This window comes from Canis lupus, chromosome 1, assembly GCF_048164855.1.
Source record: "Canis lupus baileyi chromosome 1, mCanLup2.hap1, whole genome shotgun sequence".
Classification (NCBI taxonomy): Eukaryota; Metazoa; Chordata; class Mammalia; order Carnivora; family Canidae; genus Canis; species Canis lupus.
Genome location: NC_132838.1, coordinates 72,676,870 through 72,698,223, shown reverse-complemented (window position 1 = coordinate 72,698,223; position 21,354 = coordinate 72,676,870). Strand labels below are relative to the sequence as shown.

Below are 21,354 nucleotides of genomic sequence, written 5' to 3'. Positions count from 1 at the left end.
TTCAGCCCATAACAATGTTTATTCCCAATACTTCCCTGATTAGTTCCACATTTCTTGTGAATCCATTCAAAATGGCCAATAAAAATCACTCAGGTCAACCTCATTATATTTTATTCCCCTATGGATGAAAATTTTTGGGGTCTATTTTTTGGGGGGTCCCAAATGACATTCTGTCCTGTGGAATGAGAGAGGCAGAATGTGGAAAGGAAGGGTCTATTCTGGAGAGTACGAAGTGACTGAAGGTCTGTGCTGGGCATTGTGTATTATTGGGGGTATCTGATCTGACACTAAACGTACTGACCTCTTCAAAGCATAAGGTACCATGATGAAGCAGGAGATGTTTTCCTTTAGTGCCCCAATGAAAGGTCTGTGCCCTTCCTTCCTTTTCTCTCTCTTTTAAAACCTAGTTTCCAGAAAGAATTTGAATCTCATTCACAATAGTCTAAGATGAGACTCCAAATGAATAATAAGGATTAAACGTGAATTGAAGATTTCCTTTGTAACTGTGTCAGAGCTAAGGCTTCCACAGAACTGCCAGGCATCCCAGACCAGATGGATGAGATTTGCAAGAGGAAGCTTCCAGGATCTGAAATCATACCTCCTCATCCAGCGCCTTCCCTCCCTGTCTCTTCCTTCTTCCCACGAACATAACTGGTACATCTATCCTTTATGAGGGACTGTGGATGACTCAAAGATGAGAGAACACAGGCTTTGCCCTCAAGATGCTTAATAAGTAGGGAAATAGATACACAAGTAACTGACCTAAGGCAGAAAGCAGCAACTTGTGAAAAATGAACTCAACTTTTAGCATTTGGAAGAAACAGGTCTTTTCTCACTGTGGAAGCAGGAAGGCTTGAAGTGCCATTTAAAACCAATCTCGAAGGACATACAGGGGACAGGGCCATGTCAGGCAGGCCAAGAGCCAGAACCAGCATCTAGTGGTGGAAAACTGAGTATGCACGTTTGAGCAGGAGTGGGTAGAATCAGATCTCAGTGATTGGGGCGGGGTGGGAGGGTAGTGGTGGGTGAGCCACACACTTTTGTCATAAGCATGATTAAGTGGGTGTTGCCCCAGGGCCAGAGGAATGGAAGCAGCTTCCTGGTGGGAGAGCTGGGGGGAAGTGCCTTCCCAGCCAGCCTCACTATCACTCCCTGCTCCCTCCCCAGCCCCAGCCTCTGCCACACTCTAACCAAAGTCATCTGCCCCCTGATAATAGAAGGGCCAGTGTATCTTTTTTTTTAAGTGATCAGGTGAATGCATGTGACCAATATTTGGAATAGTGATCTTTCCCCTTGGAAGAACAGGCTTGTTAGGAACAAGCATATTGTTGCCTGCTTTGCATGGAGAGCAGGATCTGCAAAGGGCATTGATTAGTAAGGCAGGACACCGCCAGACCACGCAGGAACTTGGATGTGATGCTGGAGGATTCCCACAAGATCCAAGAGCCACAGAGGGCCACCAGGGGCCAAAAGGTTGCTAATACTTGAGTAGCAGTTAGAGCCCTGGGCAGGTAGACCAGCAGCCTAGCTGGAAGGATGACTCTGGGATGAAAAGCCAAGCCTCTCCCTTCCATTTAGGTACTAAGGAGTCTCAGGGAGTAAAGAATGGTGAGATAGACTTTGGCCCTTTGGTTTTCAACTTTGAACTTTCAGGTCCAGGAGCTGTTCACTTACATGGATACATTTAAAAAGCATCATTAAGTATCTGGATGGCCGGTGGTGTCTTCCTAGAAAGCACATGCAATGGGCTGAGGAATATCTACAGGAGCCCCCTGAGAAATACGTAGGCAGCCATGTGAAACAAGCTGTAATACAATTCATGTAATACAGATGCCATGCCTGAATCCTGCTAAGTGATGAGGGATAACACCCAGGATATTGACCCAAACTGAGGCCTACATCCTTTAGGATCTCAGATTGAACACCTATTTTTACAGTGAGCTCAGAGGAGGTGTATGGGAATGGCTCTCTCAGGTGATAAAGAGCATATGGGAACTTGTTTCTTTAAAAATAAAAATTCTCGGGATCCCTGGGTGGCGCAGCGGTTTAGCGCCTGCCTTTGGCCCAGGGCGCGATCCTGGAGACCCGGGATCGAATCCCACATCTGGCTCCCGGTGCATGGAGCCTGCTTCTCCCTCTGCCTATGTCTCTGCCTCTCTCTCTCTCTCTCTCTCTCTCTCTCTCTCTGTGACTATCATAAATAAATAAAAAAAATAAAAAAATAAAAATAAAAATTCTGAACCCACTGGGCCACAGGTCAGTGAGCTCATGTGTAAGGGAGCCAGTTTAATTTTCCTCAAGGTGTAAAGTCTGGGGAGCCACATTTGGATATTTGGGAGGTCCCTGTTTTTCAGGTTCATACATGTTGTGCACCCACAAGAGAGATTCACTTAAGTAAGGACATTATAGCAATTGCCAAGAGTGATACCATTTAACAGGATCTTGTTGTAATGGTGCTTTATCTTTTTCATAGAGATTTTTGAATTTCTCAAAGAATTAGGACAAAGACTTAGACGTCGATAGACAAACATCTGATTTTCCTTTTTAAGAACTGCCCTATTCTCTATTTTTTTAGCCTGAAGACATATTCTGGTAGACTTTTCCTCAAAGGCAGATTATTCTATACTTGCATGCATTATGCACGTCCTATACCTAGGGAAAGCCCTGAGACCCAGCAGTGCACTGAGTTGTGCGCATAGGTGCACAAACACACACACACACACACACAGGGCCGCTGGGTGCTTGGACATTGTACAGCATTGTTGCATGTATGGATGTTCAGCTCTGCATCCCATGCCTCTGGGAAGCAGCTCTGACGGCGGCCCTTCACCATGCACCCAGGGACTTCCGCCAGCACCTGCCGCCAGAACACCTGCTGACAGGGAAAGCTATTAGGAACACTGGGCTGATTTTAGAACATGGGGCTTTTTTTTCCTTCTCTCTTGTGGAGAGCCATTATGTCGTACAAAATAGGTATATATTTACTATGTGCATGGTATATCATTCTTGGGTGTGGCCCCTATTGATTCATGGTTAAATATTAGTCTTTTCTGGTGTCTGCTTTAGAATCCTAGGCAGGAGCAAGTCTTGGTGAGGACTTCATTTTCTCTCCCATGGGGGAGCTGCACCCTAGGGACTGGTGGCCTGATCTCCCCAAGCTGGTAGCCCCAGTTAGTGGCAGAGCCAAACCTCAGGATCTAGGAACCTCAGCCCTCTGTCCCTCCAGTTAAGGTGTTTTGTGTTTTTAGCAAAGTTGCTTTTAATCCAAATCAGCTTGAATCCATCCTTGCCTTCATTTTTACAAGACCTATGAAGATATAATAAATGAATACAGCAGGGAGCTCTGAGCAGTGATGATTTTTAATGTAATTAATGACTGCTCTTTTTCCTGGATCTGTTCTTGTCTATTCTTTAGTGGGAAAAATGTGCTTTGTGCATGCAGTACTATGAACCTCATTTTCCAGGGCCTTTCATAAATATGGGTCATGGTGTGTACATCCTTCCATGTGGCTATCTCTAAATGGTAGTAGCCCTGCTTATCTGAATATTTTGCATAGGAAATTCTGGGCTTTACTGCATTGCAGAGTTGGTATCTTTTTTGGTGTGAATGAATATGAGTGTATGCAGAGATAGTTGAGGTCTTTGCTTTTAGAAAGGCATAGCTATTCCTCCCTTGAGATGGAAATTAAATTAGATAATATCAGGTCACCAAAACAACAAATGAGAAAAAGCAATGGGTCGAACAAAGAAGTGTCTTTATGTACCTTCTAAAGCATTTTAGGGATGTATCCTTTATCTTATTTGCATTCAAAAGCCAATTCCAGCTAGAGTCACTGGCTTTTGCCCTCATTTTCTCCTCTCCACTGACCCAAGGCTTCCAGGACACAGCCCAGAGGTGGCCCACCAGCAAGCGTATCACCAGCATGCACATCAGGATGACAGTCAGGAATTGTCAAACTGCTCAAATACATATGTGTGTTTAAAATAGGACAGTGTGCATGTCACATGCATATCTTTGTATGGCAGTTGTCTGTGATTTGTTGGTGCTTGGCAGTAGCTGTGTTCAGCTCATCCTTTGGCTTGGGCCTTTACAAGCTTAGTGTTTCTACTTTTCTGATCCTGTCTGTTTACAACTGCCACTGCCATACCTAAGTAAGGTCCAGACAAATTTTTTTAGAAGACTTTACTTATTTATTTGACACAGAGAGAGAGAGAGAGAGAGAGAGAGAGAGAGAGAGAGAGAGAGCATAAGTGGGGGGAGCTGCAGGCAGAGGGAGAGGGAGAAGCAGACTCCCTGCCAAGCAAGGAGCCAGTTGTGGGGCTGGATCCCAGGATGCTGGGATCATGACCAGAGCTGAAGGCAGAAGCTTAACCTACTGAGCCATCCAGGTGTCCCCGGGTCCAGACAGTTTGATGCATAAAATGCAAGGCTGCATTGTTTTGAGGTTAGAGAGCAGGAGTGAGGTTGTGTGGGAAAGGAGAGTAAGTTGTGTTGTATCCAATATGCTGTTTTCACAGAGGATGCTGTAGTGAAATTTTGTTCTGCAAACTTAATCCCATATTGGATGAAGGAGGCAACTGATACATTAGGTGTAGCCTTGGAAGCAGCCCTGCACCACTAAGCTGTGTGGCCTCGGGTGAGCCATTTGCCTTCTCTCAACCCTCACTGCTTCTTTGAGGAGTAAGTCGGGGCTGGCCTGGGTGAAGGCCAGAGCCGCTTTTTTGCCTCATGTCACTACATGCCATGCCCAGTACCTGCTGAAGTGTGAGCTCTAGGTGAGCCTGGTCTCTCTGAGAGGAGGAATGTCAGGATTTACTTTTCCTCCAAGTGTCTCCCTTTCCAACCTGGGAATCTGTTGAATTGCCCAGAGACTAGAAACTTTCCTCCCGAGAGGTGTTTTACAAAGGTAGCTGTCAAGAAACCTTGTCTGTGCATTTCTTTTCTTGTCAGCTGGAAAATGTCCATTTAAAAGATTATTGGGGGATCCCTGGGTGGTGCAGCGGTTTGGCGCCTGCCTTTGGCCCAGGGCGCGATCCTGGAGACCCGGGATCGAATCCCACGTCAGGCTCCCGGTGCATGGAGCCTGCTTCTCCCTCTGCCTGTGTCTCTGCCTCTCTCTCTCTCTCTCTCTCTGTGTGTGTGTGTGTGACTATCATAAATAAATTTTTTTAAAAAATTAAAAAATAAAAGATTATTGGGAGAAATCACAGGTAATAATCAATTTACAAGGGCATTAGGCTGGTTGATCATTGAAAAATAGGCATTTGCTTCTATTGCAAACCTGTTTGACTAGCAGGAGATGAAAAAATTTTTGCTTGGGTTGTCAACATCTTAAAATGCCTGCAGATCAATAAAAGCTGCAGCAGGAGAGTTTGACTTTGGACAGTGGCAACTATTATTTCTAGGCTACATTTTGGGACATAAAAATAAGCACTCATTTATGTCTCTTGTCCAGATGACCTTGTGGAAAAAAATGTCTGGTGACTTCTAGGAAGAGAAGACATTGAGGCCAAATGCTCCAGAAGCAGCACCTCATTTTTTTATTCTGCTTTTATATTTCAATCTGTAGATTGTTTGCCACTTTAAAAAATAAAACCAAGCAGAGCTAATAAATGAAATGTTTATGAGAAATTGCTACAGTGATCGCTGTAGAGCTTGTGGCTGAGAGTTGCCATGTTCCTTATATTGAGAAAGTAGAACCTATCTGGCGTTGAGGTATAACAAGAAATGATCAAACCCAGATGCTTTCCTAAAATTATATTTTCAGTGCATTTATGTGTTTGAGCATTAAGAAATGCTCAAATAGAAAGCAAAGCTAAAGTAGACTGCAGTATTTCTGCTATAAACTGACATGCTAAAAATATTTTCCTTTGTAGGCAAAGGGAATTTCAAAGCACATCGAGGGCTACATAGATCAGATGGTTTTTCTTAAAGAGCATTAAGGGCATCCTGGTTGTTATTAGCCTTGACCTTCCAATAGGACATTATTTATGCCCCAAAGCTCTACAATTCACTTTTTAATTTCAGCAACTTTATTGGCATGAAATGCATGGAAGGGAGGCCAGACTCAATACATCAGACTTGGGGGTAAGACTCCAGGGCAACAAGTGATCTTAGGATTGGATTGGAGAGAATGCCTTCACCCCCATGGCCCATTTCTATGGGGAGAGGTCGCTCTCCACATCCGGCAGCTCCTCTGGCCTACCCTCCAGAGGCTTCATCTCCTCTTTTCTGTATGCTCTTCCTTTTTCTTCAGTTTTGCGTGCCGCCACTTCTCATATTCCATGTGGCCAACCAGAGCTACATTCTCTTTAAGATTCTTCTTGGTTATATTTATTGCCAGGTTGGCTTCTCTGGAGATCTCACTGAGTCTCTCCTCTTCAAATTGTGTTTCTCTGTCACTATCCTTGGTTTTGTAACTGAGGGATGTCTGCCTGGGTTTTGTATAAATACTTCTAGTGAATTAAACTGTAAGTGGGTAAATCTAAGAATATATATCTGGGTAGCTCTGTTTAGAATTTTATTTGTGAATTTAATCCTTCTTTCTTCTTAATTATTATATTGGTTTTAACTGCCTGTAGCTACTATTAGGATTTTAGATGTTTTTGTGTCAAGCACCTGTCATGTTGGTACTTTAGAGAACGATGTAGAAATATCAAATTTCATTTTTGATATTCTTAGAATAACAGTGGGCTTATTGTTTTTGAATGGGATGGGACCAGAAACAGAATGATCTTTATAATAAGGCATATGAGAAAGAGAACTTGCTTTCTTGTGTCCACCAGTCCTTTGGAAAGAGACAGGCACTCATCTGTAGTAGCTCAACCATGCTGTATCACCGTGGGTTCTATCATTGGCATCACGTCTATGTGACGGTCAGATGAGGCTTTTTATTATGATGTCACAACTCAGTTATTTGAGACCTTTGAAAATTGACTTAGGTTCAAAGTTCCAGACAGGCTTTTGTTTCTGGGGGGAAAGAGGAAGGGAATTAGCATCTGCTGGTCAACTTTGTGTTCTCTTGGTTTATGTGCCATCCCATTTCATCCCCCAGCACCACTCTGTGAGACAGATAGTGTAATCTCCCTTTTTATAGGCCCAGAAAGGTTCTGTGACATGCTCAAAGTTACACAACTTCTAGCTGGTAAGGATGGAGGTTGCCTAGTTCTAAGTTCTGAACTGTGTATTTCTCATTACATATGGCTTTGTAAAGAGACTGTTAAACCACATTTCATAGGACAGCACTTAACAACAACAACAATGTATTTAGTTGTACATTAGCATGATTTCCAATGCCCTTGAACCTCAGAGAGCAAGGCAGTGAGATAAGAAATGCTCAAATAGAAAGCAAAGCTAAAGTAGACTGCAGTATTTCTGTTATAAATTGAAATCCATAATTATAAAATGGAAATGGCTGGAAATTGTTTAGTTTAAGAGAGTCTAACATGCCTAATATTAATATGAATATAAATTCACTGGGTAGATTCAAAGTCTACATATTAGGTGTTTATGATGAGTCTAATAAAGCTTTAATGTTCTTTGTGGTTCTTTTTCATCTCTCATACTACTGAGCACAAAAGCCGTGTTGTATGCAGAATGGCTGGGTTTATCCCTAGTAGAGAGAAGTTATGTTTGGTATCTAAAGAACAATGAGAGTTTGCTGCTTGGCTGATCAATGCTGGATCAAGTTCACATTCCCTGGCTCCTACTCTCCCACCTACACACGCAGGGGGTGGAAGCAGAGCAAAAGGAGGGAGGACGGATCCTTTTTTCACAGAGAAAGAGATGTGAGCTTGGGCTTTCCTAATATGGACACAGCTGGGCCTGTGTAGCATTAAACATTGATTTAATCCACTGCTGGAGGAAACATCCTACAAAAAGTGAAGAGATTAGCAACCAATTAATTCCGGCCCTTCCCGTTGTTGTCCTGGAACACCTCTTATATGGAGCTAAATGTTTGGTGAACAAACATTCTGGAAATTAGCTCTTTCTCATATATTGTTTATATTTGGGACAGCCACCCCACTTCCCAGTTGTGATGGATTTTACTTTCCTTACTCTGTGTGTTTTCTTACTTCTGAATAGAGGGTTCTCTTGGGAGGCCAGATGACAGTCAAGCCAATCTGAGTGCCAATGTTTTTAAAAATAGACCTGCCAGAAAAAGAATTAGGTATGGTGGGACCCCAGACTCACAAGGTACAGCTTCCTTTGAAGACACCAGGAAGCACGAGGCGCTCCTTGTGCATATACTTACAGATACCCTACCCATTCCATCTTAGGGGATAACCAAAGGGACATGTTTGCTTTTCAAGCTACTGAAATGTTAACATAAATGTTTGTGCTTTTAAATAACTAGTAACTAATATCTTTTGTAAGGCATTTTGCCAGAGTAGTTTTCCTATAGCATCAATGTAATTTCTAAATAAGGAAATCCGTTTGATCAGAGCATGGTGCCCAACACCAAGATCAACCTGGGTTGCTTCCTATGTGGAATAGTAGCTTTTGCACATAACAAAGGGTCTTTTCCATCGGTACACGGTGTCCCCTAATTGTGGCTGGCAGCCTTCCAATGCAAAATCTTTGTTTCTAGGGAATAGATGGCAGTCATTGATATAATTAGAACATTGTTTACAGAAGATGAATGGGAATTCATCCCATATATACAGCTTTCCGGGTTCCCCAAAAGACAAGGATCTATGCTTTTTTTACTCAAGATCCAGAACTATATTACCCATGAACCTGGAAAAAACTCTTAAGAAGTCAAATATCAATTCATTCTTGCCTCCCTTCTGGTTAGTGTTGAGATCTTCCACTTCTTTTTAGTTCTTTTGTGTGTGCATGTGTGTGCACGTATGTGGACTTAACTCATCTTGCCTGGAAGTTGGCCCTTAAGTGTAAGCTCTAGGCATTGCTACCCTGGGTCAGGCCAGCAGCCCATCCTGCCCTGCATTGTGTCTGCTGCTTACCCAGAGACTTGTTGAAATAGAACTTAATAGATGGCTGTCCTCTGTGGTATTGACCTTGAAATTTAGATGTCTCCCACATATCTGGAATTTCTTAATAGTAACTTGTTAGAGATGGGTCATCATTAAAATGATCTAAACCAGTGGTTCTTAGGCCTGGCAGCAGGTGAACTCACTGGGGGAGGAGGGAGTTCGGTGGGTGTGGGGAAGGCTTTAAAAAGGACTGAGTCAGGCTCCCACTCTCAGGATAGGAATGTCAGTGATCTGGAGTGCCACCTGGGTATTGGGATCTATAAACCCTCCTGGCGATACTAATAAGCAGTCAGGGGACCCTCTGATCTAAAGCCTCCCCTACATAACTTTGTATTTCACCTGTGAAACTCTAAGGTCAGAGTGCCCATGAATGTTAAGCTCCTGAAAAGAATTGCAGTCATACAGGTGTTGGAGGGGGTGTATAATATCTGTCTTCTGAAATGGCTGTTGCAATAGACTTTTATGGTATGGGATAATATTTTATGGGCTATGTTTTGATCTGAGGTTGGTCTGATCCACATAATAAGCAACTATTTTAAAGTGAAACAGTCATGCTAGATATCTTCTAAGCTCTCATGCTGGAGTAGAAAGAGTACTACATTTCCAGCCAAGAGATCTAAGGGCCACCCAGTATTAGGTACTAAAGATATGAAAATTTGGGGCACCTGGCTGACTCAGTTGGTAGAGTGTGCAACTTTTAATCTTGGGGCTGTGAGTTTGAGCCCCATGTTGGGTGTAGAGATTGCTTAAAAATCAAATCTTAAAAAAAAAAAGAAAATTCCATGAGACATTGTTTCTTCATCCTGAAATTGGGGTTATGAGAGAAACAAACCATGCAGTCTGCATGTGAAAGCACTTGGCGAAACATTCAGTCCTTACAAAATTGGCCACTCTGGTTCTTTCACTAGTTTGGAGGTTCCATGGTCTCTGATAGATGGAGCAGTTCGGTACTGTTTGTGTTCAAGTGACATTGTGTTGCTTCTTAGCTCATCATCTAAAATTTGATAGGTAACAACTGCCTCCCTTTGTAAGCACAGGGCATGTGTTCCTTGATCTTCACAACTAAGAAAGGAGGCTTAGGGAGGTCATGCAACTCCTACCTGGCAGAGTCTGGATTCAAACCCAGCAGGCTGCCTGCATGCCTTATCCTCTGCCAGGTTCCTGCCTGGTCCCACGAGTGTCCTGGGGACAGGGCTGGTGCCTTATTCATGTCTGTGTTCACAAAATCTAGTGCTTGGTTTTGCAGGGGCTCTCAGTACGTTTGTTAAATGACTTATCTGTCTGTATGTCCAGTTTACATTCTTCTTCCCAAGGTCAGAGACTATTTCCTCTGGTCTTGATATCAAAAGATGTAAAATTCTTGGTCAGTTAACATTTTCATAGGTGTTCAGTGCCATGTTTGTATAATATTATGTTTACTTCTGTGGGTTTTTTTTAATAGTTCTTTTCCTTGAACTTTATAGAGTATATGACTTTACCTTCTGTGCTTCACTTCTGAGTGTTTTTAATGAAGAGAAATATTAGAGCCATAATGTTTTACCAGAGACCCTCCTCTCCCACAAAAAGAAAAATTAAAGAAAGAAAGAATAAACACAGAATATTTTATTTATTCATACTCCTCCTTGCCCAAAATGGAGTTAAGACAGCTTCCAAAGCAAAATACAGCATGGTAAAAATAAATTAAAATGTAAAAAAATGAAGCAATGTGAAAATAATAGTAGGAAAATAAAATGGGGCCAGGAATTAAATTAGCATACAATATGCACCCTCTGAAGTTCCTATGCTTAGTTTAATACAGGGGCACAGAATTTTTTTAGAAGAGGGAAAAGGGATTAATTTGCAATGTTCATGAGGTAAAACAAAACAGGTGCTTGACTGCAGCTATTCCTGATGTTGATATCAGGGAGAAGCTTTTCCTGCGGGTCCTCTCAGAAAATTACTATTTAATGTAATAAACAATCCTCTGAAACTATCCTTATGGTAAACATTGGGATGGGTTTTATGGGACTGTTTCTTATAATGTACCTCAATAAAGGTTGATGGCTTCTTACCAGAACATAATGCGATAAAAGGAATTTCACAGAGCACCAGTAAGACATAGTCGTGTGGTGGTCTGCTCTAATCCAAGGGGATCTTAGAGCATCTAGGGCAGGGGTTTGGGCAATCAGAAAAATCTGTGAACCTCCTGACAGCTGATATGTATGAGAGAAGGGAGTAGGGGACTGTGCATGATTGTAGATGTATTGTTTTCTTGGGAGCCAAAAGCTGATAGCTAATGCCTCATCAGATTCTCAGAGGGGATCTAGAAATGGAAGAACTGATCATGTTCCTTCAGGCAAGCTCTGTAAAAGTTCCTGAATAACAGTGAGTTCAGGGTTATGATGACTGAGAAGAAGAGGTCCTCTTAGCCAATTCACTGCAGAACAAATGTGGGAAGCATTTCCTTTTTTGAAAACCATGCTTTATAAGGATTGCACTAAGAGGTCCATTTAGCGGGGCCAGTATCCTCTTGAGAAAGAAGAATTAGGCATTCATTCTAACACAGACACAAAATGGGCAATAATAGAAATTATGATTTTTCTAAAATCAAAGGTATGATAAAGGAATGTTATATTCTAAAATGGTAGAGCAAAATTTGAGACATTTGAGAACTTCGACCCTAATCAGGATTACTTCCTTGTTATTATTTGCAACTTAAACGAACCTTGATTTTATTTCCAGTTTTGTGTAGGTGCTTACTTTTTCATTTACCCTCAATATATGTTGGCTATAGAGCCCTTCTGAAACAAACAAGAGCTTCAGGACCTCTCTACATTGTTTGATATGAAAAGGTCTTTTGACTTTATAAAGCAAATAGTTTTTCCTCTCCTGTGCCCAAGGGAGTGTAATTTGCCATCTGAGGCTGTTTGGACTAATTAAAGGGCTCCCCTTGTCTGCTCTTTCAGCCTACTAGGTGACTAGGAAGACGTGCTTCTGCCTCTCATTCCTTTGGATTGTAGCTCATCATGAAACAGAAGCACACACCATATTAACAATATGAAATTGATATCACTACCATATTCCAGTGAAAGGAATAATTTCTTCCTGACGATATCAAAGAAGAAGAAGGAGAAGGAAGTAGAGGGAGGAGGAGAAGGAGAAAGAGAAAACAGGAAAAGGTTTTCTCTCTAAAAGTAATCTCCAGCCACAAGATTAAGTAATGCTTTTATTCAAGCAATGGCATTTTCCTCAGCCTCTGAAATTATCTTCAACTATTACAAACCGCATTGACAAGAAAGTTTCTTAAAACAACTTCCTTTTCAAAACTTGCATCTCTACTAGATGAAACATTTTTTAAAACATAATTAAATAGAAAACATCTGTTTTTAAAAGATAGCTTTAAAGTGCTTTCACCACTTCCTTAAAGATAGTTATTAGAGTATCCATCCCTGACTACAAAATTCCATTGATTGATTGATTGATTGATTGAGAGTGCATATGTGTACTGGGGACAGGGGAGGGTGGTGAGGGGGTAAGGGAGAGAAAGAAATTGAGACTCTCAAGTAGACTTCAAGCCCAGCACAGAGCCCAATGCAGGGCTGGATCTCACGACCCTGAGATCTTGACCTGAGCCAAAATCAAGAGTCAGATGCTTAATTGATTTTGCCCCCCGGGCGCCCCCAGAACTCCAATTTTTAAAAAGTAGTCTTCCTCCAGTTTCTCCACACCATAAGTTTATTGAGGCCAGCCCATGAAGAAAGGGAGATTTAGGTAGTAGGTACAAGGAGAAATGTATTGAAGTTATATTGAATGCAACAAAAAAGAATTAATAGTTTTCCAATAAAAGGGATGTCTGGGTGGCTTGGTTGGTTAAGTGTCTGCCTTTGGCACAGGTCATGATCCTGGTGTCCTAGGATAGAGCCCTATGTCAGGCTCCCTGCCAAGCAGGGAGCCTGCTTCTCCCTCTGCCACTCCCCCTGCTTGTGCTCTCTCTCTCTCAAATAAATAAATCTTTTAAAAAATGTATTTTTCCAATAATTTTGAAATGCATTACTATTTCATTATAGATTTTTTAAAAAGATTTTATTTATTCATGAGAGACACAGAGAGAGAGACAGAGACATAGGCCCAGGCAGGCTTCCTGTGGGGAGCCCAATGTGGAACTCGACCCCAGGACCCTGGGATCATGCCCTGAGCCAAAGGCAGATGCCACTGAGCCACCCAGGTGTCCCTCATTATACATTAAATTCAGCTCCTAGCACCATTTTGGAATATAATTTTCATGATTAATATAAGAGAATTAAGAATCTTTATTTCTCATTTCTATTTTTATTTTTACTTTTTTAAAGGATTTTGTTTATTTATTTGACACAGAGAGCACAACCAGAAGGAGAGGGAGAAGCAGGGTCTCTACTGAGCAGGGAGCCCAAGAGGTATCTTGATCCCAGGACCTGAGATGATGACTTGAGCAGGAGGCAGTTGCTTAACTGAGCCACCCAGATGCCCCTATTTTTACTTTTCTTTAAAAGGCCATTTTAGAAGTACCCTGGCATTATAACTGATGTCCAGTTGTCTCTTTCTTTAAAAAATGCACAATTTTGTGCTCTTTACAAAATAAAGTAATGGGGAAACAAACCAGAGTCAATTAGAAAGATCTTCATCTTGAGATTCTCCCCCTTGAAAGTTCATACGTTATTCAGTCATTTATTCCTATATCCTCCCTTCACTTACTTAACAGATTTATTTAGCATCTACTATATGCCAGCAGTATTTTAACTGACTGGACAAAAATCAAGAACAAACGAGACAGGATCCAAAAGAGATAGGATCTCTGTCTTCCTGGACCTTAAAGTCCAGCTGGGGAGACAGACATTCAACAAATTAATTTTAAAAATAGCTATAATAGAATTGTACAACACAGAATGAACCCTATTGTAAACCATGGGCTTTATTTAATAATGATGTATCAAATATTGGTTCATGAATCATAACAAACACACCACACAAATGGAAGATGTTAGTAATAGAGGCAACTGTGTGTTATGTTGGCATACAGGAAATCTGTGCTTTCTACATACATTTCTGTTATCTGCTCTAAAAAATAAAGTCTCTTAATAAGTTTTTTAATAGCTCTAAAAGATAAGCAATTTAAAAGAAATAAATAGGATGCTATTAGAAGGAATAGTCGGGGGGAGGGTGACATAATTTGGAGTGAGGAGTAAGGAAAGACATTTATGGAGTAAGGCCACAACTAGAGAAGAAGTAGGAGCCAGCCAGGCAGAGAAGAGAAAGAAGTGTATTCTTGATAAATCAAAGTGGAATCACTTGAACTACCTTTGGAAATATTCTGGCTTCTCAGTGGAGGATGAATTGTGGGAGTGCACATGAGGGTGCAAGAGTACAAAGGAGATGAGTTAGAAGTAACTTAGAATGGACCATAGTTTTTGTTACCTACTCAAAGTATTAGTAGAGCAGAGTGACAGTAGGATTCTTTCCTTTGCTCAGCTTATGCCAGAAACCATTAGGTTCTCCATGAACTGTAGACTAGGAAGAAAGGAGACTGTCATTGGCAGTAAGACAGGGTTCCCAGGTCTCAATTCCTAAGATCTTTCCAGTGGGCCACTGGGATTTTTACAATGAGGAACAATGTGTGTGTGTGGTGGGGGGTGGGGGTGGGGGGGTGTTTGAGACTACAATCAGCTGAGAATTACAAAGGAAAACAAGCCTTCAAGTAGTACTATCCACGTGTAATAGAAGATTTTCATAGAAGTCTGTATATGATTTAATTTTCAGTAGTTTTCTATTCCCACACTACTGGATTTTTGGATTTTATTTTTTGTTTAAGGTTACATGTTAAAAATTGTTGATAAGTCAACAAAAAGGATACTTAAAGAGGGTCTATTTAGGCAGGGTGCTGTTTTAGTCTGTCAATATTGAAAGTTTTTTTTTTATCAGACTTCTTACGGGTGAACTCCTAAGGAAAAAAATTCTAGGGGGATCCCTGGATGGCTCAGTGGTTTAGTGCCTGCCTTCGGCCCAGGGTGTGGTCCTGGAGTCCGGGATCGAGTCCCACATCGGACTCTCTGCATGGAGCCTGCTTCTCCCTCTGCTTGTGTCTCTGCCTCTCTGCCTCTCTCTGTGTCTCTCATGAATAAATAAATAAAATCTTTAAAAAAAAATTCTAGTGAGTAAAGGGAAATGTCTATAAGAGATAGATTTCTATTGATTCTAGAACTGTTATTAGTAGCATGGAAGGTCAAATAGTTCCAGGTTTTCTTTTTTTTTAAATTTTTTATTTTTTTAAGATTTTATTTATTTATTCATGAGAGACAGAGAGAGAGAGGCAGAGACACAGGCAGAGGGACAAGCAGACTCCATGCAGGGAGCCTGATGTGGGACTCGATCCCAGGTTTCCAAGATCAGGCCCTGGGCTGAAGGCCGTGCTAAACCGCTGAGCCATCTGGGCTGCCCCACCAGGATTTATTTCTATTTAAAAGTAAGCAACTCTGCCATTAAATAATCCACTTCATCATTTGTAACTGTAACCTGCCTTTGTGTATGTGCACTGGAGATTTGCAAGCCCTTAACTATTTTTATGCATTTGTTTTACAGTAGAAAAATTGTATGATAGTTGTACATTATATAAGAAGATTCCATACCACTTCGAAAAATCTTCAGCAAATGAGCATGCATTTCATAGCACTTAGCTAATCATGATACAAAATGGCTAATATGCCTATCTAACTCTATAGGGTTACTTTTTTTTTTTTTTTCTTTTTGGATTCCTGGAAACAAAAACACTTAAGAATCCCCCATTTGAGCAGACCTGTTGTTTATTTTAGAACATATAAGTACATCATCAATGTGATTTTAAGTAGTTCAGTTATTAATATGGGATGAAGGGATAAAATAAAGTTTTCTACTCTGATGTCTCCATTAAGAAGCTCCTCTTTGTGTAAAATACTCCGTGGCAAAGTTGCTTCTATTTAAAGTAGTGAGTTTGATCTTGGCTTTGATCTAAAGCTTTTGATCTTGAAAGAAGGATGGAGTAGCAATAAAGAGAGGGCAAGACAGATTTTCTTTAAAGAAATGCGATAAAGTTAAAGGGATGGTCAAGATCAACAAACACGAGTGCGACCCGACTCCTCTCCCCAAGCGCTCACCCCCATTCAGGTTCAGCCAACTTGTGATACGGATGGGAAGAAAGCCTTTTGGGTTTCGGCGGAAAAATCTGGAGCATCGCAGACTTTTAGAAACTAAGAGGAAACTATCTCCCTAATTATGAAGACCGAGTGTCTCCCCGTAAATCTCCCCGGCCGCTGTGGGGGTCCGCGGTCCGGGCGCGGGCGCGGGCGCGGGCGCGGGCGGCGCCGTCTCCGCTCAGCAGGAGCGCACGGGCTCCCTGGAAGCGCGGGCGGCGCGCGGGGCTCGCCTTTTATGCGCGGGCCGTGTCTCCCCCGGGAGGTCACCTGCCGCCGCCGGGAGTCCGGAGGGGCCACTGGAAAACGTCTACTTAATGGCGTCTAACCAATTCTCCGAGACAGAGTCCACTAGGAAAGTTCCTCCCGCTCCGCAGAGGCCACCTGGACGTTTGGGTGTCTGAACCTAGGAGCGTATTCCGCTGGCCGCGGGGGCGGGGGCGGGGGGCTTCTCGAGCTAAGGAGCCCTTTGGCTTCGCACCGCGGCCGAGACGCCCTTTCGTGGGTCCCCAGGGGCCGGGGTGGGGGCTGGAAAGGTAAGGCGTGCGGGCGCGGGCGGGACGCGGAGACCCGGAGCAAGACGGTCCGCGGCGGGAACAATAAAGTAGCCGGCGCGGGCGGGGCGGGGGGGACCTGCGGGGCGGCCCGGCAGCCGCTGTACCTTTAAGGCAGGCCCCGCCCCCAGGCGCCCGCCCCGCCCCCGCCGCCCCGGCCCCGCACCCGCCCCGGCTCCGCGCTGCGCCCGAGGTGTCCGGGCCCGCGGCTCTCCGGCCGGCCGGGCGGGCGGGCGGGGGCGCGGGGCGCTGGGGCGGCTCTCGCTCGTACCCTCGCCTGCCGCGGCCGAGATGGCGGGGCGCGGAGGGGAGGCCGGGGAGGCTCCGGGTAAACTTGACTCTTTCCCCTTCCCCCGCAGCCGCTGCAGACGGAGCGCCAGGCCAGGGCGGAGTGCGGGCTCGCGCGGCGAGTGGGCGCCGAGGTGAGTGCGGGGGGCGCTCGCTGCCCTCTCTGCCCTCCCGGGGGCGCCGCGGCGGGTCCGAGGGCCGGGGCGGGGGCGCGGGGGCAGGGGGGCGCGGGGGCGGCCGGGCGGAGGGGGCGGCCCCGGCGCCCGCAGGTCCCTGCGGCCCCGTCCCCAGGTGAGGCCCGGCGGCCCTGCTCCCGCCGAGGGCGGCCTCACCACCCGCCGTGGTGTTGAAGGGCTCTGTGCTTTCTGAACTTCAGGTCCACAAATGGATTCGAGTGAACCGGAGACCCCACAAACGGAAACGAAGGGAGACTGAAGAAGTGTTTGAAAAGGTAGGGTTCCCGAAGGAGAGCGCGGGGTGGGGTTCTTGAGAAATCTGCCCCCGGGGGCCTGATCACAGCAACAGAGTAGCGTTTTTTAAGTTTTAATGAAATGCACAGTAAGCCGAAAATTAATGTGGATGGTTATCCAGACTATTGGTTGATAATCATGGACACACCGTGAGAGAATGGCTTCGGATGGAGATGGGTTCCATGCCTATTACAGAGAGCAATAGAACACAAGCGGACCCGTTAGTAGTTACTATGGCAGCTGTGCAGGTACCTCCAAAAATGGGGGAGTGGATTGACTAAATTGTTCACAATATCGGGTTTCTCTGGTTATGATAGGTACAGCAGCACACTCATTTAGCCTTTAGACTTTAGAGTCATCTTAAAAATGGAGGCAGAAGACGAAATAAGTGGATTTTATTTACTGGAAAGCAAACGAGAAATTTGTGTTTCTAAATTTAGAATGTTACTTTGTATGTTACTTTGCAGAGGTTTGGACTACCTGTTTTCTCCTGAGGTTGTGTTAAATTAAAACTTGATTTGTCATTGTAATGAATATTATGAAATAAGGTAAGTAGTCTGATGTTTCCTAAGTGACTTTTATTGGAAACTCATAAAAGTGAATAATGTTTTTTATAAATGTTACAGCAGATACGATTTTTGTTGCATTTACTTAATTACTGTACTGTTTTTTGATTCTTGATAGCACCACGGGATTAAAATAGATGTGTGTTGTTTTTCTGCTGCTAGAATGTATGATGAATCACTCCTGATTCTGAAGCCAAATTCTTGTTGATAGCATTGCTGCCAACTTCTGTGATGTGTTGCCTTAGTATGGGCATTGCAGCGTCCGAGAATGTGCACAAAGCACATCATAATGAAGGTGATTCCAGAGTTTCAGAGGGCATGTAAGGATACCAAGGACAGCTAAGAGAATTGGGAAAAGAACTGGCCTGGCATCCTGGTCATTTGTAGGGAGACATTCAGTACATGAAAAGTAGTACCCCAGTCCTTACCTTTTTAAACAGAATCATATCTATCACTGTAGTTAAACAGTAATAGAAAAAGGTTTCATTTTGAATAGACTTGAGTTTTCTGGCCATACCTCGGCATAGTATGGTAGGTTGTGTTTGTTTAACTTTCACGCTCTAGGTGGTTTAAAAAATGTCTGTGAGGTGATGAATATTCAGATCATAAAGTGTCCAAAGAAGGAAAAAGTTTTATGGCTTGGTTGGTGTTTCAAAAAAATATTTTCTGGCTGTTATTTTTTTTTTTTTTAAGCTAAAGAGATTACCCAAGTGCATTCAGTATGTCATGTGTGAATGGAGGGAAGCCGTTACCTTTGTGGATTTTTAGGTACCGTGACTCCCAAAAATCTGAACCTGAGGTAACCACATGTGTGACGCCCATGATCTGACCCTTGCCTTCTGAGAATGAGATAGGGGGACTGACGATTTCACCTTCCAAGAAAATGGGATTCTTTGCTGAGCCTTTCTCCTCGATAGGGGCTGTGTGTTAGAGTTCATGAGCAGGGCACATGTTTGACTTTTCTTCTTAGAAGGTGTGGGCAGTAGTTTTAAAGAGGATACAAAAATAAAGTAGGTTGGAAGCAACAAGCCAAACTTCCTTTCAAGGAGTGAAGCTTAAAGCTGACTAGCTTTGAAGGAGGAGGTGGAGAGGGCCAGAAGATGGGATATTTCAGAGTTGGATCAGAGCATATTAATTACCAGGGAGTTCGGTCTTTCCCTGGCTCTGCACAGCAGCCAGGCCCTTTGCTCACTGTTTGCCTCTGTTACACCCAGGAGAGGGTTTGGAGCTCGCTGAGGCGCAAAGCATGCGGTATTTCCAAGGGTGAGGTGAAAGGGAGTGTGATCAGTGGCCAAGGGCTTCAGAGCAAGTTCTGAAAGGGATGGAAGCCACCCTGCAGCCGGTAGCCGAGGTGCCTGCCATCCCCGATTGCCTGAACGTTCTGAAATACAGATCGAATTATGTGTGGTAATGAATATTTAAACTGAGGTCATGTGTTAACCTTTTGCTAGTATTTGAACCTGTTATTAGTAGGAATCTCAGTAGGTAACTGGCTGTTGAGTTTCATAAGGGTTTTTAAATGTCTGCCATGCCACAAGTAGAAACAGATGAGCCAGTTTCTCCTTGTTAGTGCATCTGCTTTTTTTCCAACGTTGAAATAAAACTATGGTATTTTGAGCTTTTATTCATTTTATATTACTGTAAAATAAATAGTCATTTCTGGTAGGCATAATTTTAAGTCTGCCTATTGCCTTTATTTGCAGACTTTGTTTGCTTTGCCCCACTCCTCTGGTTCGCTGCCCTCCCTCCACCCACCCTCCTCAGTCTCTGTTTACGTCTTTGAGGCTCATGCAGGATTGAGCCCAGATGACTGAACTTGGTTAACTAGTCTGTGTTTAACGGTGGGAGGGTCGGAACGTTTTTTCCTCCAATATTTACTGACTTGTGGAGAGCAGAGAGTCTTCTGACCTGCCGGAGGAAGGAAAACAGAGCAGGGGTGCAAGGCCAGAGCCTGGGAGTGGGCCCTGGGTGAGGAATTACAGTAGCGAATGTGATCTTCCAGGAGATACTTACTTTCTCCCTTAAAGAAAATTAGGAAGGTGCTAAGAAGGTGCTAAGTAGGCGGCACAGCCTGATCTATGAATTGAGTTTTTCAGTGAAGGCGGAAGGGGAAGCAAAACAAACTTACCCTGTTCTCAGCTGTGGGTTAAAATAACGAATAATGAAATAAACTGGGGTGAGTGAGAGGTACCACCGGACCAAGTGATTTAAAATGTTCCCCTGGCCTTTCCTGGCTCTTCTGCTTACCGTGCAAGTCATTTCCTTGCACCCACCCACCCACCAGGTAGCTGTGCTGTCTTACAGGTTTTTAGTTTTCTTCCTGAAGCTGCATCGGTCTGGCTGACACATCTTTTGTCTTCTCTGACATTTACTTTTCATTTTATTTTCTCTTCATATCTGAGCCCTTTGCACTGGAGCAACCTGGTTCTTCATACTCGTTTCTGTTTCCTGCATTTTATTTTATTTTATTTTATTTTATTTTATTTTATTTTATTTTATTATTTTATTTTATTTTATTTTATTTATTCATTTATTTTTATTGATTTATGATAGTCACACAGAGGGGCAGAGACACAGGCAGAGGGAGAAGCAGGCTCCATGCAGGGAGCCCGAAGTGGGACTTGATCCCAGGTCTCCAGGATCAGGCCCTGGGCTGAAGACAGCGCTAAACCGCTGAGCCACCGGGGCTGACCTATAGTGTGTATTTTTAAAAATAACATTAATAGATGTTGCCAAATGACTGTTGGTTTTGGAAGAGGAACATATTTTTTTCGTTTTTATCTTAACTGATTCAAAGATAAATGCAAGTTATCTATCACATTCAAAGACTAAGGAACAATATAATTCTTCTATAAATATACGTGAACAATATAATTCTTCTATGAATATACATGAAATATAGAGTTTTTAAATAGTTTTTTTTTAATTTTAAGGGTTCATAATATTATAGTATAGAACAATACATAGAATGTTGGGGAAGATATATGAATGACATATGATTCCTTTAGAAGAAGAAAATGCCAGTTTTCAGATTCAAAAGAAGTACCTAAAATTGTATTATACGGATATGTGATAATCTACAGAGAATCGATTTTAAGGTACTCCTTTCTGGTCATCAGGTATATATAATGACGTCACAAGTATGCATTGGCAAACGTTCAGAAGGTTGAAAATTCAGTAATTCCGAGGTTGGCTATTGTTGTTAACAAGCTATCCTTTACATGTGTTAGTTTCCAAGCTAGAGGTCTTGGCTAGGGTACGTGTCTGGCCTGTATTCCCATTCGTCATAAGCAATACTAGG

General features: G+C 43.0%; 1 protein-coding gene across 49 annotated transcripts in view; it reads left to right on the top strand.

Moving 5' to 3' along the window:
* AOPEP (aminopeptidase O (putative)) overlaps window positions 1-21,354 on the top strand; it is a 332,941-nt gene that overhangs the window by 240,718 nt on the left and 70,869 nt on the right. For 43 of the 49 annotated variants that reach the window (XR_012035345.1, XR_012035337.1, XR_012035356.1 and 40 more), the window contains 2 exons: window positions 17,089-17,151; window positions 17,394-17,468. Coding sequence is in view for 22 of the 49 variants with exons in the window: in XM_072835007.1 (XP_072691108.1) it covers window positions 17,089-17,151; window positions 17,394-17,468 (138 nt within the window). In the remaining 27 variants the exon portion in view is untranslated. Of the gene's footprint in view, window positions 1-17,088; window positions 17,152-17,393; window positions 17,469-17,954; window positions 18,036-21,354 lie in introns of all 49 variants that reach the window. The other 6 variants (XR_012035362.1, XR_012035367.1, XR_012035365.1 and 3 more) reach the window with 1 other exon arrangement.